We start from the raw sequence: 27,876 nt of genomic DNA, 5'->3' as shown, positions 1-27,876 counted from the left end.
ACAGGGTGTTAGGAGACGTGCACGTGGGTCCAAAATGCACTTTTACAAAGGCAAATGTCACATTTCCAAAAGAAAAAAAAACAAACAACATATTTACATGGTACACACCAGTTAATCAGTCAGACATTTATGGGGCGCTGATTATAAAGTTTTTCCAAAATTTAGCAACAAACGATGTGATTTTTTTAATGTTACTTTTGACTATATTTACAGCAATACTTGTGTAATTTGTCATTTTTTTTCTCATAAAAATATGTCAACGTTAGTTGGAATTGTTAAATCTAAATGTTAAATATCAATCTTAAATCTAAATCTCATGGTGAAACTAAATATTTATCTAATATGCAAATTCACCGCAATAAGTTTTTATGTTGGTATATTACGGTGAATTTGCATATTAGCCAAATATTTAGTTTCTCCTGTGACATTTAGATTTAGATTTAACATATAGATTTAATGTTTGCCATTTAGATTTAACGTTAGAATTAACATTTATATTTAATTATAAACATTTCGATTTATCGATGACTTTTTTTTTTTTACGAGAAAGCAAATATCACAACTGTTGCTGTAAATCTGATCAAAAGTAATGTAAGAAAAAAAAATTCACACGTTTTTTTTTAACGTGTTTTGTTGCAAAAAAACGCTGTTTATTTTAACATGCGCAACTTTACAATCGGCGCCCCATAGACATAGACCTACATTACAGTCCTTCACATTACCTTCCCTTCCTTTTTACAATACTTCCCCCTAGTGGCCAGATTAAGTAATACAACTGGGTATAGCTCAGTCATTCTGGGTTTTTTTTTTGTACCAACATAACTACATTAAAACATGATCAGCATCCATACAGTCATTCAGTGTTTAACCATCACAGCAGGGAGGAACAATGGATTAGCTTTCTTTGGGTTGCCCTATGATAAAATTTAAATTGCACTTAAAAAGAGCCAAAGCTGTGACTCACAGGTGAACCCAAAAGGATAAACAACATAAATCATACTCAATGAAACAGTATCAGTTTTGCCTCCCCATCTGGTAAACACAGCATTAAAAAATAAATACATGAATAACAACCTCCATAAAAGGCACTTGGGATGAGAAAAGAGTCTCATATATGTTGGTCTTGATGAAGAAAAACACATTTATCAAGATGCAGAAACTTAAAAAATGTTTTGTCGGTCATTTTGATAATTTATAAATAATCAAACTCTACACATAGTATAACGTATGTGGTTTTGAATCTACATCGGTTCTGTAGCTTTTTCTAAAATGACCTAAAAAGCTTTTATTAAATGTTCCGTTTTGGCTTTAAAACAATTCAAATCCACAACATGTATCGTTAGTCTCAAGTAATGCTAACGTAGCCATCTTGAGCTACACCAATTAGCTTTTGCACATAAGCTAAAGTTTCAAACCTATTTTGTACAAATAAAGTACATCAATCAGAGCCTGACAATAATCATTTATCATTTTTCCACCTTAATGTTGTGTTTATTAATAAACAGGCCATTTTGTTTTGTCTTGTGGTTCTTTTTTTCAAACATGCTAAAGTTAATGCCTGTGTATTAGCTTTGTACATTAAAGTCATTCATCATTTGTGATTTTAGTTTTTGTGTGAGATAAAAACAAACAACTATAATAAATACAATAAAAAATAGCAAACAGTTTATCTACTCGCACTCAAGTCTTGAATATTGTTAAATTTCACAAAATCGATCTTTAATTATGTAAAATGCATTTTTACATTTATGCTAAGTTAATTAGCTTTGCTAATAAATAGCATAATTACAATGTTGCTTACAGGCACAATATCGGAAAACTGCGATTTTTTTGCTACCTTATTTTATAAAATATTTGTTATCAATGGCTGCTCAGTGTTTTTGTGATTGGCAATACTGCCTTTTAGCTAAATAACTATTTACTTTTTTGTTTTAAATGGAGTGAATAACGTTTAGCTTTGTTTGAATTACTTTGCACCCAAAGTTTGATATGCCTACACTTATAAATCGATTAAAAACACAAAAAACAAAAAAAGCAACTGTGAAAGCAAGACAAAGCACTCGCTGTCACCGAGAAATAAAACTTGGCTTTTAGTAGTTACAGATTTTAGCAATTTATCCCTTCGTTACTACAGGTCGTCACAACTCTGACCAATGACGTGCAAAATGAATCCTGATCTCCACATGTAATCCATAATATTCCCTTAAATCTCTTTGAAATGATCTTTTAAGCCTGGCAGTCAACATGTTTAAACATGAACAATAATAATATTGTACGGTATAAAAACATCGATTTCAGCTTCAGAGACGCACCGAATCTTTTTTGTAACACTATCAATAACAAAGTGAAGAGTTGAGATTTTAATCATAAACAGCAATAATTTACACCTGTTTAATGTTATAGAAGTGACACATGGCCCCCCTAAGGCGTACATTTTAGCACATCATCAGGTGTTAAGAGTAAAGTATCAGGAAAACCTCTGTCATTTATCAAACCAAACGGACTCATGACTCAGCAAAACCGCCGTCAAATCTGACGGCCTCACTGATCAAACCAAGCGCCATCAAATTACACAACCTCAGGCTTCAAAATAAAAGTCATTAAACTCAATTGGCTCAGGCCTAAAAACACATTGCGTTTTATTTTTAAGGAACCGAAAGTAACACATGACAATGTAAGTTAAGATATATCAACGTGTTGTTTAATTCATAAATACATAATTAAATAAAACGTTGACACATCTTAACCTTTAAAAAAACAGCGTTCAAAATATACATACGGAAATACACGACGTCATCAATATGTGCTGCTTCGGATACGAGAGTAAGTTGAACGCTGTTATTTTATTTATATATTTTTAAAGGTTAAGATATATCAACGTTTCATTTAACTATTTATTTATTAATCAAACAATACGTTGATATATTAACTTTAAAATAAATAAAAAGAAAGAACAGCTTTGCAACTTCCTTCAAAATAAAATGCAATGTAGTGTTTTAAGGCCTGAGGCCACTGAGTCTGATGACTTTTATTTTGAAGCCTGAGGCTGTGCCATATGACGGCGCTTGGTTTGATAAGTGAGGCCGTTAAATTTGACGGAGGTTTTGCTGAGTCATGAGTCAGTTTGGTCTGATAATTGACAGAGGTTTTCCTGACACCTCACTCTGAGACCTGAGGATGTCCTAAAATTTACACCCCACTGCATTACAAATGTAATTTCTTTCAAAGTGAAGATAAAAAACGCTAAATGTCTGCTTGTGTTTTGGAGTCAAATATATCCTCTGTTCTCAGCTCCAGAGCAACATTAAAGCTTCTTATTGCCATATAGATCATTGAAACATCTCAGCACAGGTATAATAAATATATATTCATACAGTTAACACAGCACATGTAACTGACACACACTGAGCCTCTCCTGGTTCACACTGGGTGGAGGAAGCAGGCCGATGCTGGAGGCTGTTATTGCTGATACAGTAGATGCTACACCTTGGATTGAAGCAGGTTTTTACACTGGGTGGATGTGTGGGTGGGTGGGTGGGTGTACTGGGAGCCGGGGGATTATGAGGGCCGTCATATTGTCACATGGAAGATTTGAAGGATTATTCCGCCGCCATCTTCTCGATGTGTTCAGTGAGCAGCTTGTACTGCTCTGCAGAGGAGAGAAGCACGGACAGTGGCAGAATTAGGATAAAACCGTGCTGCATGCTGGGATATTAGAGCAATTAACATACTGTTTCTTTAACATTTGTATTATTATTATACAAAACTGACTTTCAGTAACCTATAGGTTGGTAATTTCCAACTCCCTGTAGAAAAATGAACAGATTTTCTTTCCCTCTGTGTCTGCATTTGAACCATTAAAAACCAACCAGCGACCCACTTTTGGGCCCTGATCCATAACGTGAGAACCCCTGACCAGAGGGGCAAAAAGTACTGATATATCCAACTAAAGTCCAAGTAGTTGTTTGATTGAAATTGTGCTCAAGTACAAGTAAGTCATACATAAAAGACTCAAGTACAAGTGAAAAGTAGCTGAATTAAATAGTACTCAAATTAAAAGTTACTAGTTACTTTCACCTCCCACGTTTATTTTTGGTAATAAATCTTGCCACAGTTCCCTTGCATACAGTAAACATCTCATGTATAAACTTAAAAAAAGGAAGGGACCAAATCTTGCACAACTGGAATTTAATTTAATTTCCACAAAGGCATCTGTATAAAATATAAAGTTTAACGAAACGCACAAAATGGCAATAAATTAAATTTAAAATGAAAAAATGATCAGGCTTTAAGTATAGCTACATTTATTAACTCTAAAACTGAGAAAATAACTTCCATGATTCAATGCTGTTTTGGTGCCGCACATTACGTTTAATCTGATTGGTCGGCTATGATGTAATGCATTTGATTGATGTCTGGTCATTAAATTTTTTGTAGTTTCACAATGTCTGTTGATCATTTTAACACAAAACAATATTAATTTACTCAGTATCAGTTGTGTGTGGAAATGTAACAAATTACTTTACTTCTTTTGAAAAACTTACTTAAAGGCCCTATATCATGCTATATTAAGACCTTCCAAAATCAACTATAGCCACATATGGGTAATATTTTATATTTTGCAAAAATAGAATACTAATTTATTTAGAAATATGACTTATTTTCTTTCAACCCGGAAGTTGAGATGCTCGGTTTTTCGGAGCACCGCCTCTCCTCGTGTGAGTGCCTCCCATTTCATGACGTAGCCCTAGAGCCCCGGCAGCATGGGCAACAGACACGCCCACCAAACTTTGTAAACAGTTCCAGAGAATGTATTTCAAATATAAAGACAAAGAAGTGAGTATGGCTAACATTTCACGGGAGGTATATTTTACTTACGGCCGTGGTCTCTCCATCAGTGGGTTTTATTGTGGGAATCGCTCCAGTTTGAAGACGTAATTTACTGGACAATCCATTTTGGAACTGGCCATGGTTCATCAAGTAGTTTTCTGTAAAGTGACGGTCACAGACTAACGGATGACGGATGGTGTGTCGCGTGCTCCCAGAGATAAATTCCAACAACTTCTGGGGAGTAGATTCTTCTTTAGGAAGTTTGAACAAATTCTGAGGACTTTCGCAGTCGAACACGCATTTTCGATTACCGGACATTATCGTTTGGTACAAAAACAAAGTCAGTTTATTTTCCCTGTGCAGACTGGATAAGAAAGGACAATGACATCCAAACAGATGTTCTTCAGCCGCTCGCATGCCTCTAGCGCCAGAGAGAATGGGCGTGTATGTTCAATGTGGAAGGGCGGCACCAGCAGCAAACACTTCCTGTAGGAGGCGGTTCTGAATGCTAGTGGCGTCACTAGAATTTGAACCACTCATTCTTCAGAAGAGGGCAAGAAGCAGCTCAGAGCGCAGGATTATTGAGGATTTCTCAAAGATGCAGGAAGGAAGCCCAATAATACTTTGGGGGTAAGAAATTAACATTGTAACAAAAGTTCATTTGCATGATATAGGACCTTTAAGTTGAAGTAAAACGACTGATTTTAAAATATACTCAAAAAAGTAAAAGTACCCATAAACGCAACTTAACTACAGTAACGTGAGTACTTGTAATCTGTTACTTTCACGTATGCCCCTGATTTAGTTTTTAGGATCACAACAAAACGTGTAGCACAGTTTTGACCCACAGTGGTGACAAACACACTGTGGGTCGGGCTGTTAAACACTTTACCTTCGTTCAGGTTCCCAATAACCGCCTGTTTCTTCAGGAAGTCGTTGCACAGCTTCTTGCTGAGACCAAAGGCCAACATGTTGTGGGTAAACGTCCTGAAAAGGAACAACTTTGCATCAACTGGAGAGTAAAATATGGTGCATAATATTGCATTTTGTTAAACATAGATCTTCTAATAAGTACATTTCAAAGATTTTAGATCAAACTTGTTAAAACACTGGAGGATCCCTTTAATGCAAACTGGAGGAGTGGAAGTAACAGCCCTTTAATCCCTCAGACAATGCTGTACCTGTTCAAGTTTATTTACTGACTACAGATTATTTAGGGAGTTTTACTCCAGATGGTATTAAAGGGAAGGTGTGGCCGCCAACGTGGTTAGAACATTTAAATCTTCAGCCAACACAAGAACATTACGGTGTTGACCAACAAAAGCAGAAGTCTCTGGGCTTTACAAGCTCACACGCGCACACACACACACACGCTTTAACACTCCATTGTTGGGCAAGGTACTCTAAAATTGTAATACATTATATATTAATAGTTACAGGCATAAAAATGTAACATTTATATTACAATATTACTATCTTCAAAAACGGAGTTACACTATCTTAAGTTACTTTTAGCTAATAGCACATTTAAGTTATGTGAAGCCATTTTAAAATACTGATCTTATTACATTGATACCATTACAGATTAATGTATACAAATGACAAATGACCTTTGAATCAGTCATCAGTACATTAACATATTCTTATTTAACAATGTAAACATGTAACCAGTGCTTTAAAATGTGCAACATTTGCAAAACAATGCCTCAACATAGACTAACCAAAACATCTTCTAGGAATAAAACATTCATCATAAAACAAATGACTAGAAATGCAAAATGTGACTGTGATTTTTTTTCAATGTAATTAAAATAAGATATAAAATATGCCTTAGAGCCAGAAAGGCTATATACCAAACACAAGTTTGTATAATTTAAAGAAAAACCTTATGTCTAAATAATAGAATAACTTAAGACCTGAGCATAGATATTATATCACAATGCAGAGTTTCTTCTTCCACGCCACAGAAAGGTGTAGAATTTAAGGTGGAGTTTTCAACACTTTTTTGACTCATTTTTTCATCAGTGTAATTCATTCAAGTCTCTATTTAACTTGCGTTAATGTGATTGTAACAAGTAATATATTGCAGATTTTTGTTTCAGTAATGTGTTATATTACTGCGTTTTCAGAGGCTAAAACTCTGGAAAACAGGCAAGTTTGGGAAAATAAACCTTAAATACTACAGTATGCTGTAGTATTTAAGCATTTTCTCAGACTGTCGTCCTCTGGGGGCCAAAACCAGCACGTAGAACAGAGCAATAAATAGGGAAACTGATAGATCGATGGATAGATTAGACAGGAGATGCTTATTACATGAGGGTGTGATTACTTTGTATTATTAGAGACAGCAGTACGTCAGCTCTCTTACCCAAGCTGCCCAAACGCAATGTTCTCATCGATCTTGGAGCTGTCGTCTCTCTCCTCCTGTGTCATGTGACACCACTTTTCCCTGCAGCACAGAGACCAGCCCAGTCAGCCTTTAATTTGATTTGACCTACAACAGGCCAGGCCTGGGTGTCACGGCACTGATGTGGAGCCGAGCTTCAAAGCAATGGACACAGACACAGACACAGACACACACACAAACACAGACACACACAGACAGAGAGCTGTCGTGTGATGTAAAAAATCAAAGCAACAAGACAAATCAAATCCATCCCTGAAACTTCTCATTTAGTAACCCCACGATACAAAACAAAGAATCAATGCACAGAAAGCGACAGAGAGCACGAACAAACAGCAGAAGATCAAAATCATGGTTAGAATGAACAGCATCCATATGTACGTTACTCAACGTAAAAAACAAAACACACAAAGCTGTGAACAAATGTGGAATTCATGTTGCACACTAGTAAACATCATGAATCTATCCATGAGCTGTTGTTCGTATAAGTCAGTGTTTTTCAACCTTGGGGTCAGGACCCCATGTGTGGTCGCCTGAAATGTCTTGTAATTGGTAAAATAAACAAAGAAACCCCAAAACTTTAACTTTAACATTGTATTGAAAAAAAAATGGAACACGCAATAAATATAAAATAACTGTATCCTATACTTAAAATTTCTCAAACATAAATCTGGTTCAATTAAAACACAGTATGAAAATATCTGAGGTGGCACACTTGTCCAGGGTTGGGGTCAATTATAAGTGTAATCGCGTACTTGATAATTAATTACACTTATGGTGTGATTATAATTGTAATTTTAAAAATCTGTTGCTGTTGTAATCATAATCAAAAATGCATATGACTTTAGATAATTGACTTTGTAATTGTAATTACCTTGAAAATTCTATATAAAAATGTCAATTAGAATTTAACGCAAAATTGTAGAACCATGTTACAGTTCTGTGTACAGTTCTACATATATATAGTGAACAATTATTAAAATATGTTTCATATCAAGCTTTCCCACATTTTACCATTTAGAGAAAAAGTAAATCTAGGGGTATACTGACACAAAAAAGGCTCAGACACCCACACCAAAAATATTAAAACCTATATTTTCATTGATTAGGAAGCCTAACAAGGTAACCAATAGATAGGAAAGAAATTAGATGATAGATATTTGTTTTTAATGTATTTTACAGCTGATTTAGGACCCATTATCATAAGAGATGCTAAAGGAAAGCTAACACAAGAGGAAGGTTAACTTTTATTAGGTTATTTATTTCAGGCTCAGTAATTGCGATTAATTGTAATTAAACTTTAGTAATTGAGAAGATAATTGTAACTGAAAAATCTAATTGACCCCAACCCTGCTCTTTACAAATGTCACATATCAAGCAAACACTGATAAAAAAAGTATAAAAAACACACTTGTGCCCATTTTCTGAATCAATCTTCGCATTTTTGGGAGGAACATTTTAATGAGTTTGTGGTGCTAATCTTGTGTTATTTCCTTTTGATGGGATTTGATATGATTACATGACAGATTTATATGACATTTCTGATTTGAAGTCAAATGCTACAAAAGGACCTGCAGGAGAAATGAAACATGCAGATGGAGCACGAAGGAAGATGTGACATGCTGCAAGGTGTGAACAGCCAGAAATACACCTGCATGTATAGGATAATAACAGTGGGTGCAATAATTAAAACTAAATCAGGGATTTAATAATATACAGTATATGTCACACAAACAGCAGCATGCTAACAAACGTAAAGACGGCACAAATATGAGACCATAAACATCGCTACAGGGTGACCTCTCATATGCATTCCCATGTCTTTTCTTCAGTATTAGTATTTCTACACAGCACAGCTCATATGTTCTATAACCAGACAGGGGTGGACTGGGACCAAAATTCAGCCCTGACATTTTGTGTGCAGACCAGTCCACTACAATATCACCATGTATTGGTACATATTACCATGTAGAAGCTGTTATTAAGTTAATAATGCTCAACATGAGGCTCTTTATGTCTTAGTTTTAAATATTATTCCCCCAAAAAACCTTAAAAGGGGGAAACTTTTTAATCCCTTTTACATATTTCCTTTGGCTATTTTGTAACTTAATTTTTCCCATTTTTTGCCCCCGTTTTTCCAATTTTTTTGTCAATTTTTGCAAGTTCTTTTTTGACACAATTTTTGGAATTTCTTTATTTTTTTGGCCTCTCTACATTCTAATAAGCTATCTTTTGCCCAATAAATACCGCTTGTTTCCTTTTTTCTCAACATTTAGCCTCTTTTTGTTAACTTTTATTAGGTTATTTATTTCAGGCTCAGTACTTGTGATTAAACACTCATTGACTGCCAATGACGTACATATATGTAATTTGAAATCCAACCGTTCACTGCCATTGACGTATATGTACGTCATCAATTGTGTTTTTCAGCGGGGGTTGCTAGGGGACATTGTGGTGGAATTATCCCATGGATATCGGACTTGTACTGTGGTGTAGTGACCAACTGTTTCCCTGTAGGTGGCAGCACTACAGTTTTGGATCAGAGGGTGGAGGAGAGAGAGAGTATGGCAAAGCCTGGGCAGCTCACACTTTGAGAGTGTTGCGAGACTTGGCGTGCCCCACCTCTCCAGGGACAAGCTCATCCGCCGAGACGCGACTGCACCGCACACAGGAGAGTGCTCCACAGCGCACACGCACTTATGCAAATGTAAAAATTGTTGACGTATTTTGTTAAATACTTGTAAAATAATAATGATTTTGCCATTAAAAGCCTGGTCTCAGTGTTCTTTTTGTTGTTTTATGGAAGGAAACCAATGTTTAGATGTTTGATGTGTCACTAACGCAAAAAACAATAGGCTCAAAGTCACTGTTCTGCTTTACAGGTATATGTTTTTCCAAAAAGCCAGTTTTCTCAGCTTTTTGGTGAGAAATTGGCGTTTTCTGTGAAACCTACCTATATTTAACTGCTGATTATGGAAAAACAAAACAAGCTAAAAACCAAAAAAATTTACGGAAGAAAGTAGGGATTTTAGATAGTCATAGTACAAAATATTCTGTGGGTCTTAAAAGATCAGTCAAAATGCTCTATAATGGCTGGCAGTGAGGGGGGTATCTGTTCTGAAAATGGCTGGCATTACTATTGTAATATAATTGTAATTGGAAAAAATGCAGGTCACTCTAATGGTAATTTAATTGTAATTGAAGAACTTGTTAGAAAATACTTGAATGTGTTTCTTACACATTGATTGCCATATTCCTTTTTCTATAAGTTTAACTTGTTTATCTTTAAACGGGCACATTTGGAGACAGACCTCTCGTCTTTTTCTTCATCCTGTGTTCCCCTACCCGGCAGCAAGGCACAAGGAGACAAAGGGTTAACTTCAACACGCCAAAAGAAGGAGAACACAAAGAGCATAAATATATATATATTTAGAGAGAGAAAGAGGTGAAAATCAGATCAGAGACAAGAGGACGCAGGTGTTCCACTCTCACTCACCTCGTGGTCGGCGATCGTTTATTTCGCTCACAGTGGACGGCGTCAAAAAAAGCAGCGTTCCAGAATCTCAGCGTGTGCCTGAGAGAGAGAGAGAGAGAGAGAGAGAGAGAGAGAGAGAGAGTGACATCAACTTTTATCTGCAGGATTTTACCTGCTTTGATCAAACAGGACAAACAGAATAATCTGCAGGTGTTTAAATGATCTATAACTGTGTTTCCAGGCCTCACTTATGTTTTACATATTTATATCTGAAGTGTTACTGTGTTGCTGATAGTCATTGTCTATTAAAATAGTTTTTGTACTTATCATTTATATTTTTATAGATATTTACAGCAATGCACTACTTTAATACTGTCTGAAACAAATGCAATGCAATAAAATGTTGTTCCCAAACTTAAGCAGTTAGAGAATAGTTCACTATGTGAGGTTTAGGAAGCTACGAGATTTACTGTATCTTTTTTTTTTTAACTGGTGGGAGATTTCTTAAACACCTCTTAGGTGGTACACAGAAACATGCCAGTTTATTTTTTTTTAACATTATAGTTTTTTTTTTTACATGCACACAGACTTTTTTCTCATGTATCAATAATAATTTGGGGCACAAATATTTTAAATACACCAAAAGATGAAGTTCAAGTTCTAAAACGAGCAAAACATAAGACATAAATGAACAAAAAGGCCTAAATTCAAGGTTAATGTTGGACGAGACAAGAAGGAGTTTAGACGAGCCTGTAAACACAAATAAATAATATATAATATGAGCAAAGGGGTACTTGTGATAAGAAATAAAGGCTAAAGGGTACAAGGAGCAATAAAGTTTAGGAAACACGGTTTTAAATAATCTGGGATTATTGTCCTAGTGACTCAAGAAGGCAAGTATGATAATAAATTATATTAAAAAAAGGGCATAGTAATCGAGTGGCATTGAGTGAATGAGCAGAAAAGTAAAATTACTGAAATACACATGAAAATAAAATATTTTTCCTTAAAAAGCATAACTTTCTTAGCTACCCAGTACTAGTTCAGTAGTTAGAGACCACTGTTTTAGTGCAAACAAATGTATAAACATGATCACATTCCTAAAATTTATATTCCATGTACTTAGATGGTGATATCTTAATTATTCGTTATTATAATTTGTGAATGTCACCTTTAACACATCGGCATCTTTGTGGAATTTACATTTTATCTGCAGAAGTAGAATTACAATTGAAAAAAGACAAAAAAACAACTGCATTTTGTTAATTTTTACTCATTTATAGATTATAATATATTAACTTTTTCATTTGTTTTGTAAAACTTTTTATAAAACCATCCAAGCATTTATTGGACTTGTTTTAAAAGTCAAAATATGGGGAATAAAGCCACAGAAGTTAAAAACATCTCTATATATATATATATATATCTATATTCAAGTCCTCCTATTTCAAACATACTTTTAAAGCTTGTAAACATGCCTACCAGATGGGCTGCTGCTTCAGGTGCGTGTACAGGTAGACTTTCTCTCCCTTCTTTTCCTCGGAAGCCTCTAATACTTGTCAAGAAGAACAAATGAAACAGGTTTAACTAAAGTGCTGGAAAACAACAAATAATCAAGCTAATTTCTGGTGCCTTGTACCTTCTGATTGGACTTTGTCCTTTGGAGGATTTTCTCCATCCCTACAAAAGAGTGAGTAGCAGTAAGAACCAGGATCATTAACACTTTCATGAGAATTTTTGGAGGCGTTTTCTCACTCAGGCTTTGGAGCCATGGAACTCCTCAGTTTACTCTCCAGGCCTCCAAAGAAGCCTTTGACGTCATTCTTGGATGTGTTTTTCAGAAGGCGCTCGGCAGCGTCCTTCTTGCCTGTGAGCCAGGAGTTGGCCTTGTTCAAGTACGAGTCTGGACAAGCAGGAGGAGCGCCACGATCGAAGAGCTCCGAGGGAGACGGCTGGGATTTACCTGAAGACGAGGAAACACTTATGTGCATGTGAAAAATGTGTGTGTCATTTGTCAGATAAACAGAGATGATTGGACCTTCCTTGTACCCTTCATTCTTTGATTATTCCATTTTATTTTGTTTTACTGACTTAAAACCAAAACAAAAATAACGAGAGCTTCATGTTTTAAGCTGACCACACAGAGGGGATCCACAGAGGGGGGCGGACTTTTACTCCCGGACAAGAAAAGGAGCAACGCATAAGTCACATTACTGATGAAGAGGTGAATAGAAACGTTATTAATACATACATAAATAAATAAAAACAAAAACTGGGATGTTACAAAAAACATACAAATGATATGTGATTAAAGGAAGAAGAGGTGGTGTAATGAATATACTGGTGCTCCTTGTTTCTTGTGATCAACTTCCGTGTGTGTTGACAGCTGCCATTAATGGCTAGCGGTATTATAATGTGCAAAATAAATATTTTTACTGCCCTTAAAAAAGCTGTGTCATTGTAGAAGTTCTATCGTCTATTGTTCCTCACACCAGCCTCACAGTCGATAGTCAGTCACCAGTTTATTTGGATACCACATGAACCATAAAACTGTTCGCTCTGACAGAATGTGACGTGCTTAAGCTCTCGCTCTAATTTCCCTGTAAATATTCAAATATCTCACAAACAAAGCAAGATTTTTCCATTAATATTTTAATTTTAAAAATGCCGCTTTTCTGGTTTTTGTGGTTTCTGTATTTCTGTCTTGGTTTTAAACAGCCAGTTTTTAGGAACGCTCTGAAAATGACTTGTCAGAGGGCTAAAACTCCAGAAAACAGGCATGTTTGGGAAAATAAACCTGAAATACTATGTTGTTGCGGTTCTGAGAACAAATGGAGAAGAAAAATAGCATCATACTTGACCTTTAAAGGGGACATATCATGGTTTTAAATCCTTCCTTTTTAGATATAAATCATACAGTTGTGGTCTATATAAAGCGGAACTGCACTGCTTGGGTCTGAATTCCTCATTCTTATAGCTCCCCAGACCCCTTTTCTGATGTGCTTCTAAGAGCAACTCATTTTGGTGCGGTCTCTTTAAATGCAAATGAGACACTTCATACCCCGCCCCCTCTCCAGGTTCAACTCCACCCTGCTCGGCCATTTTTGTAGTTTGATAGAAGAGATACGGCTATGTAGCGGCGCAGAAAAAGTTTATTCACACGTTATTGACACAGTGTCAACAACGGAAGACTTGTCCATCCAGCCTTACATGTTCGAGCCAGAGTCTGACCCAGCGGAGCGAGATGAAAATGAAGATGATGAACCTGCAGAACCCAAACAAGTGAGCTAACACAAGCACCGAGCTAACGCTAGCGCCAAGCTAACGTCACGAAATGCATTTTAATACAGTCTTTTCGGAGACAAAAACGGCAAAATGAAATGACTAATGAAAACTTTAGACTTAAATTAAACCACGTAGGCCATATCATCAAGGATCTAAAACGAGCACACAGCGCTAACATATGAAGACGGTGCAACTGCTAATGCTAACAAAACATTGACAGGGACGTCTTATCATCACACTTTTTAGCGTTATTTACAGCTTACCGAAGTGCTCTGTTCGTCGTCTCCAAAGATAGAAGGAATTGAACCCCCAATCAGACAAAGTCTTTTGGCAAATCCTTCTTTATACTGGTGGAGGTTGCTGAAGCTGTCATCCTTGAAGTGCTACGCGCACACAAAAATGACCTTACCCACAGATGTGGGTACATTTCCGTGAAAAATAAAACTCAACCAGGCACTTTGAAAAGGTTCTGATGCTGGGAGACGGTGTAATGAAGCGTGTGGGTTACTACATCCAACAACCAAACATTTTGATTTCTCCTCTCGTAACTTCTGCATCCTGGAGCTTGGACTACAAAATAAAAGCGAGAAATAAAAATGGCGGATTGCTCGAAGTGTTGGGCCTGGAGTTGATGTAATAATTTGGCAGTTCCGCGGACGTTATTGTTCAAAAAACGTAATAGAGAATCGAAAAATCAAAACAGATTGAAAAATATGACCAAAACAGAATATAAAGATATCAACGGAGCACCTGAAGAGATTAATTTGAACTTTTCTGTGCTTCTAAACAATCTAAATATACATCAAAATGCATTTAAGGGCTAAAAAAGTGGATTTAGCATGATATGTCCCCTTTAAAGAAATGGACATGCGGCTTTGAGTTTGGAAAAACTTCCAATAATCTACACTCAGAAAATCTGTATCTATTCTTGTTTTAGCGTGTTCAGAGGTATAACACTGGTTTAATTTTGTTTAGTTTACTCACAGGGGAGCATCGGAAATGTGAAGAAACATCTAACTTCCAGTTGCTAACCTCATCGTCTCACAGAGCTGCACTCGTACCTCAGAACTTCCTGCTGACACAGAAGCCAGCAGTGCTGTTGTTTGTTGTGTTGCAGCGATAGAAACCACAGCTGTGAGTTGTGGTGGTTCTGTGAATTCTGCCTATGTCAGCAGTGAGCACTAACTGATTGACAGCTGGTTGGTTTAAGCAAGTTTAATTTGGGAAGTAGGGCTGCACGATTATGGCCAAAAAGGATAATCATGATTATTTTGATAAATATTGTAATCATGATTATAATCACAATTATTTATCATGTTAGGGACAAATCTGTATTTCTTTTGCACTACTTTTAAAATAACAACAATAATATATGAACAATTTGCAGTGCAAAATGAAGCTTTAAATAAAAAAAATCATACAAAAAAAGAAAAAAATTAAATCAAGAATGTAAAATGTACCAAGGATTAACTGAATAAATACACTATTACAGAGTGCTTTCACAAAATACAACTCATTAGAAACAATGACAGCTCACAGCTCTCATCAATCCACAAAATGACTCAAAGCTGCAGCTGACTTTCCTGAAGAAAATGCAAGTGAGAGATACAGGTGCTAGCCCACATCGCACTGTATTAGCTCAGCATTAGCTAGCATTCAAAACAACCTAGCGTTAGTATTAGCATTAGCATAGCCTAGCGTGAGCATTGGCCGAGCATTAGCACTAACCTAGCATTAGCTTAACATTAGCAATAAGCTTGAAAAAGGTTGAAATGGGTTGAAAAAGGTGAGGAAAGTAGAAACGGGTTGTAAAAGTAAAAAAAAAAAGTTGAAAATTTTGAAAAAAGTTGAAATTTGTTAAAAAGGTTGAAAAAAGTTGAAATTGGTTGAAAAAGTTGAAAGAAGTTGAAATTGGTTGAAAAAGGTTGAAAAAAGTTGTTTAAGGTTGGAAAAGTTGAAAAAAGTTGAAATTGATTAAAAAGGTTGAAAAAAGTTGAAAAGGGTTGAAATGGGTTGAAGGTAGTAATTCAAACTCGGTTGAAGAATGGCTGGGAATGAAGGGGTTAAAAGTTGAAAGAGCAGAAATTTCCAATAAAAATCTCAAAGGCGATAAATCACGGGAACTTTCTCAATTTTTTTTATAGTTAATTTTTCAAAATTGAACAAACTGTAGGAGGAGTTAATGCAGATGGAAGAAAAAACGAACAACAATAGTGAGGATGCCTCGTCTGCAATATTTAGGTTCATTTAATCGTGGCAACTCAAATCGTGATCACGATTAAAATGTGATTAATTGTGCAGCCCTATGGTAAAGGCAGAGAGATCTCACCAATGTAGTAGTAGGTGAAGCACATGGTCATGAGGTTCTTAGCAGGGCTGTAGTCGTCTATTTGGTAACACCTGTAAACACACATACATTGTTCTGTAGGGCAACTTTTATCACAGTGGATATTAACAAAAATGCAATTGTATCTGATCCAAGGGCCATTATCACACTTATGTCACATTATCAACATTTATGTCAGCATTTAGAACAGTAGTGACCCATTTGAGCATTAATAAAAGGAAGTTTTTCATGTCTTTTTGTGTGTTTATTCCATCATTTCTGTCAATTTGAGGACAAGTATATATTTGCTTGGAGATGTTGACTACAGTATAACAATACAACAATAAATTCTGCAGCAGATTTCATCAGCACACATAAACATTTAGACGGGAAATGCCACAGATCATCTTGTGCTTTCAGCTTTACTCACTCAAACAGGACGACAGCAAAAGATTGAACCAGTCTGTAGAAAATGGCTTCGCTCACACATTTGGAGTGACAGCGCTGTGAACCCAAACAGAAACAAGGTGTCAGTTTTCACACCACATAAAAGCAAAAGGAAAGAAGCAGCAGATTCACATCCTCAACACGTTACGTGTGTGTAGTATTTATTTAGTAGAATCACTCAATGGCAGGTAAAGAAATACAATAAAGAGTAATAGCGTAATAAAACGTTATACAAACAAGATTACACTCAAATATCTTTTTTACATTCCTGTTTCACATCCAGTTTTTGCAGCTGAGGCAAACTGTCATGCTGGATCTTTATGCAAAATTTGGTGATTGTCTGTGAACGCAAAGTTTGATTTCCTCGCAAAAAGAAGAAGAAAAGTAAAAAGAACAACAAAACGGAAATAAGGTATAGAATTTAATTTTACTTTTGTACTGAAGTACATATTTAAATAAATCCTTTTTTACTCAAGTATCAAGTAATTAATTTATTTTACTTTGACCAGAGTAGCATTTTTTACTAGTATTTGTACTTTTTCTGAAGTAAAGGACGTGAGTAAATTTGCCACCCCTGATAAGCAGGTATAATCATGTATTAGATGAAACATTAGAAAAAATAGATATATAACAAATAAATGAAAGAACAAACCAAAAGTCTAAAAATTATAAAAACTGGAGGTCAGATTAAAATCACTCTTTAATCGAAAATCAAATCGAAACTCAAATTTTTCTTTAAAAAAATCAGAGATTTTTTTTTTTAGGCAAAATTGCCCGGCCTTAGCCAAAATCCATTGAGAGCTCGTGATCATGTGGTCTACGCATTGATCACATTTTTTTTTTAAATGTATAAAGTCTTAGTCGACTTATATCTGTTACTTATATCCGTAACAGATTTAGTCGACTAAAATCTTAATGTCATTTAGTTCAAAACTAGACTATAATAAAATAGTCCTAAAGACTAAATTCTGACTAAAACGATATTGTCTTTTCATAAAAAGACTAAATCACTGCCGATGTGCCATGTGATGACCTTGATTTACCTGAGCGCTGACGTACTTAGCGAACCACTCCCTGCCCTTTCCGTTGTCTCCGCTGCACAGTTCTCCAAAACGAGCTTTCTCTTCCTGGTCAAAGTCCTCGCTGTGAAAACATTGGCCACAAAGCTGTCATTTACACAGTCACAGCTCTGCTCTCAGCTGAATGGGCCCAACCTGACGATTGTTTGTCAACTCAGGTGAAAACACAGGTCTTCATCAACAGGTCGTTCTACCTTTACCTTTTACCCCAGCCCACAATGGTTTTTTTTTTTTTTAAATCTACCATTGAAGACAAGTAACAAATATAGAGTGTTGCCTAGTGCCAGGGTTGGAGTCAATTACATTTTTCAGTTACATTTACATTTTCAATTACCCATGTTCAATTACAATGACCAGACACAAACAAAACCAAGCCACTCTCTGGATAATGTAGAGCCGATAAACGGGGGTCAGAGGGGGCGTGTTCAGCAAGGAACTCCAAACTTTATTCTCCTTTCAACCACACTTACCCTCTAACATCACAGTGCACACACTGAGTCACACCAACATACATCTGGCCGGAAACACCGCCTTCTCAACACAATGTTCCCCACCACTTCACAGTCACTGCGTGAATTATGAACGTAACTGATCGCCACATCATCATCCACTGTATGAACACCATCGGCAACAGAGAAGCCCCTCCCCTCGACGCACGCCCCGAGCATCTTCGACACTGGTGACAAGCGTTTGTATTCCATGAGCACAAGCGTCCAACAACGCGTGTGCGTGTGGCACGATTTTGACGTCCGAAACGCGTTTGGTGTGAACGTACCATTAAAGCTCCCATTTAAACCATCCATGAAAAAGCTACTTAACCTCCCACTTTTCTACAGCAAGACTTACTTCCTACAGACAATGCATGAGTAATTGACCAGTTTCATAGATTTTTTTTTTCACGGCTATTACAATTACAAAGTGTATTATCTGAACTCAATTACAATTTAATTACGATAACGACTAGAACTTATTTTTTAAATTATAATTACAAATATAATATTATATGAGCTCTGACTGAGCTTTAACGCAATATAGTAGAAGAGATATGAAGACATTGCTTACTTTCCGTGAAACACCTTCTCCACGTACGCCTTCATGAAGCGCCTCCTCTCCACCGAGTCAGCGTCGGCTTCTTCTCCGCTGTAAGCAGAAGACGACGACGACCGCCTCAGCGCCCACGTGTCAGAGGTGGGGTCCATGTCGTTCTCACTGTCGGCCGACTCCGTGGCATCGCTGTCGTCCCCGTCCTCTGATCTGTGGTTGTGATGCGAGCCTGACATCGTCGGTGCCAGCGGCTCTGGCAGCAAAGACTGATGATGCAGTCCTTTGGAGGATGTCGGCTCAGGGGAGAAGATGTCCGTTTGGTGCGGACCTCCAACCACGCTGAGAGACATGGGGTCAGAAGGCACGTCAAAGTCTATCAGGTTGTCCATTGTTGTGTTTTTAAATCAGACGGCCTTGTTGTTCAGCGGGGGCGTGGGAGGACGATGCTCACACACATCTGAGGACTTTATTAGGTTTGGATCCCAGAGGTCAAACCATCCCACCCCTGGAGGGTGCAGACCACACTCACCCAATTCATCTGTGGGCAAAAATAACATGAATACGTTTTTACACTTTATTTATATACAACAGATGTAGAATATTTTCTGTCATAGAAAACATGGACATTACTACAACATTCACTGCCTAAAAACACAAGTGGCAGTATATATTTTAAAGTATGTTTTTATACAAAATCCAGCAGAAAAAGTAACATCAGATGCAATACACCCACCCTCACATGCTTGTTTTTGGGCCAATATGACGGATTTACATGCACGTTTTCGTGCAAGTGCATGTAAATAAAATCAAATGTTAAATTGGCCAAACTCAGACTGGGTTATGGATCAAATCAAGAAAAACATATTTTGCACAGGCATTGATTCAGATTTACTGTTTGGGGATGTAAAAAAAACTGAATATCAAAATAAGACTTTCAAAACTAGCACACACACGTTATTTTAATCTTCATTTTCCCAACTTTTTGGAGTTTTTCCATTAAAATGTACATACTCTTATTTCTCTCCAATCTTTTCTGATGATTAATGCTTTGCCCCGACCGAGACAAACCCAGTGCTGCTGACTAATGGCTTATTAAAACACTTGTGCTTGCTGAGAGGCAAGCCTACGTCAGCTAATGATGTTGGGTAAAAATAGCAAAACTCAAACTTTTATCCTAACTATTGATCCTGTGTAGAAAGTTGAGAAAGAAAACATTTTCCCCACATGTCAGAGAATATGAAATATAATGTCTTCAAAATTGTCCTTGGTAGGACTTAAAAATATGTGTAAATGGTAAATTTTTACTCTCTAAATGACTATATGGTGAATTTTACAACACAAATATGCAGCTCTGGACAGGTTAAAGCTGTTCCGAGATTGGTCGAAATTTTCCCTGAGTCCCAGCCAAAGATGGAGTGAGTTAATGCAATCACTTGGCAGTCAAACGCAGTAAATCAGTGTCCACTTGAACTGCAGACGACAGCAAATTTCTGCTCTCATAATGACAGATGGAGCCCCGCCTCCTCCACTTTCCGCACACGCACGCATGCATGACTCTAGGTAAAGGGAAAAGAAGATGCTGAACCTCAGTTCACTTTTGGAGGAGCTTGTCCTGTCCATTCTTTTTACAGTCTATGAGTGAAAGCAGCGACTCCTAAAATAAGTATTTTAATACAACATAAGCTATAAAAGACATATTGATATAGGTGATATTGTAATTTTCTATATCGCCAAAAATGGACGACAGCTCTCACCCCCTGCGTCAGACTGAAACACCCACAGAGTAGGACTGAGTGCTACCGCAGGTCGTTCATCCACACCGCTATACAACAAAACAAGTCTAGGGCATTGTACTGTCTGTAAATATTTATATATATATATATATATATATATATATATCTCCTTTCCCCATCTGTTAATATGTATATATTTAAATCCTTTATTCTTTTTAGATTAGTTTTTCTATTTATATTTATGTATAGCTTCTATTATTGTACTTTTTATTTCATTTTATTTTCATTGCACTATTTTTGGCATGTCTTTCGGGTTTTTCTGTGTGTTGCATTCTTTTTTATTGAACTTTTTATTGAACTGTCATGTCAGTAAATTTCCCCACTGCGGGATGAATAAAGAATCTCTATCTATCTGTAGAAAACTCAATATATCTTGAATCTGGACATACCGCCTACTAACTCTAGCAGGAATCCCAAGGCCTGACCCTAGTTAACTCTTCCATCTCCAGCATTTGCCACAGTTCACACATGAAAACCCAGTGGTGTTATGTAACCAGCCCCCCGAGCATCACCTCCCACCTCATGAGTTATCAACCAACACACTAATGCAGAAACACATCAACTGAGCAATATATGACTGCAGCGCTGCTATGCTCTATGCTACCAATCCGTCTCTGTCAGCCAGACTTCATGAGCCATTTACAGCCAATGCAAAGTAATTACTGTGCTTCACTCTTACATTGTACTGCATATAAAGAATATCAATAATACAGCACTTAGAAGGCTGATTTTAAAGTCCTACCTTAAGAAAAAGCTGAAAGACAGAAAGTGATCAGCTGTAAGGGACTTTCCTGAACTACAATGGTGCAGTGTCCTTCAGCTACATGAGGGCGTCTCCATCATTCAACCTACAGGGACGTCTCAGTGACTACAACAACATGCTGTACTTGGATAATTTCTGCAAAGCCAAGAGCAGGAAACACTTTCTCATTTGTTCACGCCCTCATTTACAACCCTCTGTTTCCCTGAGATATTTAAGTCAGGAAACAGAAATAGCAACAAAAAAAAACTTCTTTTTATTCAGATTTAAGGTACAAGTATGTAATTCTGTTTCATGTTGTTTGTTTACATCAGGGCTGGGGTCAATTATAACTGTAATTACTTAACTACGCAATTGCAATTATTACATAATTATAATTGTAACTGGAAAAATCTGTTGCTGTTTTAATCTTAATTAAATTGTAATTGAGCCTATAAATATGTATATGTCTGTATCTTTTATATATTATTTTTTCAATTAATATTTCTATTTATATATAGCTTCTATCATTGTATTGTTTATTTTATCTATTGCTCTATTTTTCGGGTGTCTGTCGGGTTTTTCTGTGTGTTGCATTCTGTTCTCTCTTTTATTGCACTTTATTTTATTGAGGTGTCGTGACAGTAAATTTCCCCACTGCGCAATGAATAAAGAATACTCTACGCTCTATAATTAAGTTTGTAATTGGCATGGAAATTATATCAAAACTGTCATTTACAATTTCATTAAATGCAAACCTGGGGAACCACGTTATAGTTTTATGGCTTACACATTAATAATTATTAAAATATGTTTAATATAAAGTTTTCCTGTCAGTTAATTTTTTTAGGGGTATACTGACAGAAAAAAGGCTAAAAAAAATCAAAAACATTAAAACAATATTTTCATTGATTAGGAAACCTAACAAGGTAACCAAGAGATTAGAAACAAATTAAATGATAAATAATATTTTTGTGTATTTTACAGCTGATTTTTAAGACATTTTGTTATCATAAGAAATGCTAACAGAAAGCTAACACAAGAGGAAGGTTATGTTTTATGGGCTTATTTATTAAAAGCTCAGTAATTGTGATTAATTGATATTGAAGTTTAATAATTCAGAATGTAATTGTAATTGACTTTCAGGGGGAACATAATCATTGTAATTTTAATTGTAATTGGGAAAAAATGCCAGTCAATGTAATCAATCATAATCGAGTTGTAATTAAACATGTCTAATTGATGACGTAATTGTAATTTAAAAATGTAATTGACACCAACCCTGTATTACATACACGTATAGAACCATGAGCTCCCCCTGTGACATCATCAACATAAAGCACAGACTTCAGGAATCAACCGGATATGAAATTTAGGATGTTTAATTTATCTTACTGGGTTTTTGCATGATTTCTTTCACAATAGATATTTTTAACTATAAGTAATAATTTTGACAAGCGTTTGTTGTTTAATTTACCATATTGTCAAAGCATGCTCAAATAGCCTGGGTTTCATGATACTTCTCAAGTAAAGGGAGTGCATGTATACTAATTTGTACTCTTTTACACATAGAAATATTAATACAGCTGTGTGTTAATCAGATGACTCACACAAGTCCATATTGCAGCACAATGTGAAGCATGCACAGTAATAATAACGGGAACTGCACGCGCTCACATCACATCCTGCAACAGACGAATGTCAAACACAAGTGGCTGTGAGCAGATAACCACAAGTGTTGGATTTCTGTGGTGCTTGGCAGTCAGACGCTAGGCTGGTTGTTTGCCCTTTTTCACTGCCATGTCATGAATCACCTGAAAGCTAACCATAACAAAAAAGAAAAAGAAAAATACAAGAAAAAAAAAAAAGTACCCAAAAATGATAAACACGAAACAAAACAAAGACAAAAATACATCAATCCCCTGATTGACAATAAGAATGAACAAGACTGACAAAAAAAATGGCACATAGCCAACCACAAACCTGTACAAATTACCCAAAACAGAAGAAACAGGGTGGAGCAAAATTATTCATTCAATATATTTCCATTGTATTGGCTTTCCCTTGTTTGATATAATTACTGACTAATCAGAGGTCTGCAACCTTTACTCTTAAGGGAGCATAACATTCTATACAGTTAAACTTATATTTAATAATGTTATATATTGGGTTGCTGTATTTGAAAGGCTACAAAAAATAACTTGAATTTGATAATGCATGATCAATTAGTAGGAAGGTGGCAGAGTTATTGCACAATGTGATTTATTTTTAGGTTAACAAATGGTTTAATCATAATTTTATTTCAAGTTAATGTCATTATTCATCAATACCCTCTGTAAGAAATAATTCATTATTTTCATTTTTTACTATAGGGAGCCATTGCAAAAGAGTCAAAGAGCCACATAAAGCTCCAGAGCCGCAGGTGACATACCCCTGGACTAACTGAATGTCCAAAAATTATGTCAAAATAGTATTATAAGGCATTTAAATCCAGTATTTTTTTTTTTATGTTTCCGAAGTCAAAACAGCTTGCTAAAGTTGCACACATAAAAGGTTCTTCTCAACACTTGCTATACATTTAATCAACGATTTAATGTGGGGAAAATATAGTGAAAATGTGTGATATTCTCAAAAACATGTAGGCAATTGGGTCTTCTGTTGCATAATAAATATCTGTTTCAGGACATTTATTTCGGGATCACGTATCCATAAAGTAACTACTGAAAATCAGAGGCCCAGATGAGGTCTCAAACTCAACTTTGGGTCCCCCTATGACAGTCACAGTGGTCACCAACACGGTGCCCGCGGGCACCAGGTAGCCTGCATGGACTGTGAAGGGCCCTGAGGAGCTCTAGTCACCAATGAGCTCCATCTATAATCTGATTTACTTTCCAGGATTCAAACTCACAAAGATAAATACATATAACATATGTAGATATTACATAAAGGCAGGGTATGTAATTTCCTCCAAACACACTTTTTAAGTTTTTGGTTGAAATTGTCTTTATGTCCTGACAGAAATTAAGATCTTATGTGCTCTGAAAAAGGAACGAAGAGAATCCGTCATCTGCAGCAGCTGTAAGCCCGTAAAAACTTTTTATTAACCAATCACGTCTCCTCCGTCTTCCTGCTTGTTCTCGACCCCTAGCCCACACTCGAAGCGCGTCACTGGTGACACAGTATGGCGGAGAAATTAGCCGCTCCACGTTTACTGATGACAGCTTGCCTTGCTAACAAGGGCAAGAAAAGAAAGACAGAAGCAGAAAAAGCACCAGCGCTCGTGCATGTGAGTAAGGGGCGTGGCTTTAGAGGGAGCACAGAGGGGAGGGGGCGGGTAAAAGCGTAGCACTCTGAGGATGCTACTTTCAGAATCATGCTAGTTTTTGAAAATCACCTACCCTGCTTTTAATAGAGTTAAATACTGCTGCACCTGATAAAGTTTTAGTATTAAACTACCATTTTTAAATGTTTATTTTCACTAAAATATTGTGACCAATGTTTTTTAGTGTGTATGGGTTGTGGTATGACATATATATACACATGATATGTGAAATTTATTTTTTAAATGCAAGGTGGATTTTTGTAAATTACATAATTGTTACATTTTACAAATGTTACATGTCATACAATTAGTTAAAAGTTGTTTGTTAAAAGCTAGTAAAATAGGAATATGATAATTTTCTATGAAATGTAATGAAAATAATATTATATAATAAATTAGGAGAAATAAAGTGCTGCATGTTGAAACCTAAACATTTCCTACCTTTTTAAATTACTGCTAGCCTTCCTTATTATCTTACCCTCTAATTACAGTGAAAGCATGAACATTTAGTATTTAAGAAGTGTTTTTCTAACTGGTAGCCCTTCGGACTATTCAGTACCTATGAAGTAGCTCACATTTTCAGAAAGGTTGGTGACCCCTGATCTACGGGGCGCCATGCAATTGCACAGTCCACCCACGGTCAAAAACGAGTCATTAACACATTAACACACTTGGAAGAGACCATGTTGAAGGAGATGAGAGAAAATGACGCAATCTTCTCAAAACTATAAACACCAATTCCTGTTCTTCTAAAAAAGGGTGGTCCAGAAAAACCAAAACACAACACCCCTGATTTATACCAATAGGCCTATATTATTAGGGTGAAGCTTACATGTATTTATGTTCAAAGTTTACTATTTTCTCTCAACATGTATGTCATTTGTCCAGGTTTCTTTTCACTTTCTTAGAACATGTCAGGTTCAGGTGTGTTGGAGTAAATGTGTGTGTGTGTGGGTTTGTCTGTGGGATACTCCCTCACTTCTACTTCTACACAGAACAAGCTTTAACAGGCTCCAGTGGGATTGAGATGAGTAAAATGGATGTCTGGGAACAACAAGCCTGTCTGCCCTCATAGATATACCAAACACACATACATGAAAAACAAGCAGCAACTAGACTAAAGAGAAAATATATATGAGAATGCTGTATTCTGAAATCTAGAGTATATAAGATCTATATATCTGTTGAGTATAGAACAAACGTTATGTGACAGAAGTCATTAAATGTCAACAATTACAAATAACTGCAAAGGTATAAATAGAGGCTGTGAGCACATCCTTAGCCTCTCTCCCACATGGGGGTGCTAAAGCAACCCTGCTGAAAATATTTGAAGAGAAGTTAAAATAAATCAAGATAATCATATTTACAAAAACACAAAGCAGGTTTGTCCTATGGTTTTCTAAGTGTGGCGGGGTTCGATTTTTGTTCAAAAAGAAGATTTTATGTTGGTACTTTCGGTTAACAATCAGATTTAGATTCAACATTTAACAAATATGTTTGTATTTAATATTTACCATTTAGATTTAGATTTAACATTGACATTATATTTTTACAAGAAAAGAAATATCGCAAATTTCACACGTTTTTTTTGTCTATTGATACGGAAACGTATCAATAACCTACAGACTATTGCTACGAAAACATACGTTTTTCGGACCTTTTCTACATAAGCGCAATGTGCCTGTGTGTTTTCACCGTGTCACGATGTCTGAGTGGTCTAAGTACCTGACTCAAGAATTCTCCCTTTTGCTACCGTAGGTTTGAATCCTGCTTTTATCATAAATATATTTTTTTTATATAATTAACATGGCAAATTAGTACCGTTAAAAATACATATACAAAAAAATTAAATTACGTTTTAAGGTATTTCCTGGTTTAGGGCTAAAATAAGAGTTAGCGGGGTAGCTAAAAATAAATATGAGCTAAAATAAAACTGAAGGTACTTTAAGTCACGTGCTGCACCTATCACGTGACCTAAACTGGCCAATGATGGGGCGTTCCGTATTTATAGACTACCGTCTATTCACACGTTTCCGTATGAATAGCCCTTTTTAAACGTGGTTTGGGGCCAAAACTGTTTTAAGTCTTGAGGTAATGTGAATATTAATTTATTTACTCTCATATCTTCACAATTTATATTCTGATAAATATGCTACATGGAATAATCCAACAAAATACCCTTGTTTTTTTTTTTTTTGCGAACAATGACAATAAAGTATTTATATCTATCCATCACATGGTAAAATACTGCATTAAACCCAGGTGAATTTAACGTGTTGTAGGTGAGATTATGGTTCACACATTAAAAACCATGACGTGAGCAGTACTGGTTGAAGTGGGATGTGATGTGAAAACATGGAGCAGAGTGCAGCTGGTTTCCATCATTAACCTGCTCTCAGATTGGAAGCAGCACAAACACAGATAAAGCTGACGTTTCCTGAAAAATAAGCCTCAACGCAGTCCCAGTGAAGCCATGTTCTCTCTCTCACACACACACACACATTGCTCACTCATGTACAAAAATAAAACCACGTTCAACTAAAACAAATAAAGTGACCTTTAAAAGACACGTACACGTCAAAGAGGAGAGGTAACCCCGAGCTGTGACCCCGGAGCCTTTCAAACTACACGACACGGAATGACCCCCACAGCTGTAAACATGGAAGCTAAACGATGGTGTAGCTAAAGGAATACGATGTGAGAGGAAAGAGTGGGAGATGACAGGACGTACGTGAGTCGTGTCTGTACCCGCAGACCTGCAGCGTCCACTGGCCGCTGCTGCGTCGTCGGTGTCGCTGCTTTCGCTCCGAGACACGGACGGAGATCCTTGTTCACAGTGCGCATGCGCACAGAGGAGAGACCACGACCAAGGGGAACCTAATGACGTAGGCTTGCGGTTTGTCCAATCAACGCACGGCTAATAACCAGATGGATATAAATAATAATAATAATAATAATAATAATAATAATTATTGTTATTATTATTATTTTTTAAAGTATTATTAAGCCTCAAGCCTATGGAAGCACATTTCCGCCACTAAAAAAGAATAATAGGAAACTTAAAATAAGAATAGTAATAATAAAAGAACATTTTTTAGTCATAATTAGATAGATAGATAGATAGATACTTTA

The 27,876-nt window shown here is 36.3% G+C and overlaps 1 protein-coding gene across 3 annotated transcripts; it reads right to left on the bottom strand.

The window, feature by feature from the left end:
* Positions 1-754: 754 nt before the first annotated feature.
* On the bottom strand, positions 755-27,589 carry kiaa0513 (KIAA0513 ortholog). 3 transcript variants are annotated; one of them, XM_028451111.1, is made up of 13 exons: positions 27,476-27,589; positions 18,909-19,428; positions 17,811-17,910; positions 16,751-16,824; positions 16,324-16,394; positions 12,465-12,672; positions 12,349-12,389; positions 12,192-12,264; positions 10,731-10,808; positions 10,546-10,575; positions 7,199-7,279; positions 5,723-5,817; positions 755-3,649 (listed from the first exon to the last, which is right to left on the bottom strand). In XM_028451111.1, exons 2-13 carry the CDS (start codon positions 19,277-19,279, stop codon positions 3,600-3,602), a joined length of 1,272 nt encoding a protein of 423 aa, XP_028306912.1. In that variant the 5' UTR covers positions 19,280-19,428; positions 27,476-27,589; the 3' UTR covers positions 755-3,599. The 3 variants fall into 3 exon arrangements, with proteins under 3 accessions (XP_028306912.1, XP_028306913.1, XP_028306914.1); XM_028451112.1 differs by having other exon boundaries at positions 12,192-12,258; XM_028451113.1 differs by lacking the exon at positions 10,546-10,575.
* Positions 27,590-27,876: the final 287 nt, after the last annotated feature.

Source organism: Gouania willdenowi, chromosome 6 (genome assembly GCF_900634775.1).
Source record: "Gouania willdenowi chromosome 6, fGouWil2.1, whole genome shotgun sequence".
Classification (NCBI taxonomy): domain Eukaryota; kingdom Metazoa; phylum Chordata; class Actinopteri; order Blenniiformes; family Gobiesocidae; genus Gouania; species Gouania willdenowi.
The sequence above is the reverse complement of the archived record's forward strand: the minus strand, read 5'-3'. Positions and strand labels throughout refer to the sequence as shown.

What these genes read in the sequence shown, in the direction of transcription:
- kiaa0513 (XM_028451111.1), bottom strand. Translation starts at nt 19,279, where the DNA reads ATGGACAACCTGATAGACTTTGACGTGCCTTCTGACCCCATGTCTCTC. An exon ending in CTGAAGCAGCAGCCCATCTG is followed by an intron (nt 10,809 to 12,191) that starts GTAGGCATGTTT and finishes TCTCTCTCTCAG; the next exon opens with GCACACGCTGAGATTCTGGA. An exon ending in AAACGATCGCCGACCACGAG is followed by an intron (nt 10,576 to 10,730) that starts GTGAGTGAGAGT and finishes GCTGCCGGGTAG; the next exon opens with GGGAACACAGGATGAAGAAA.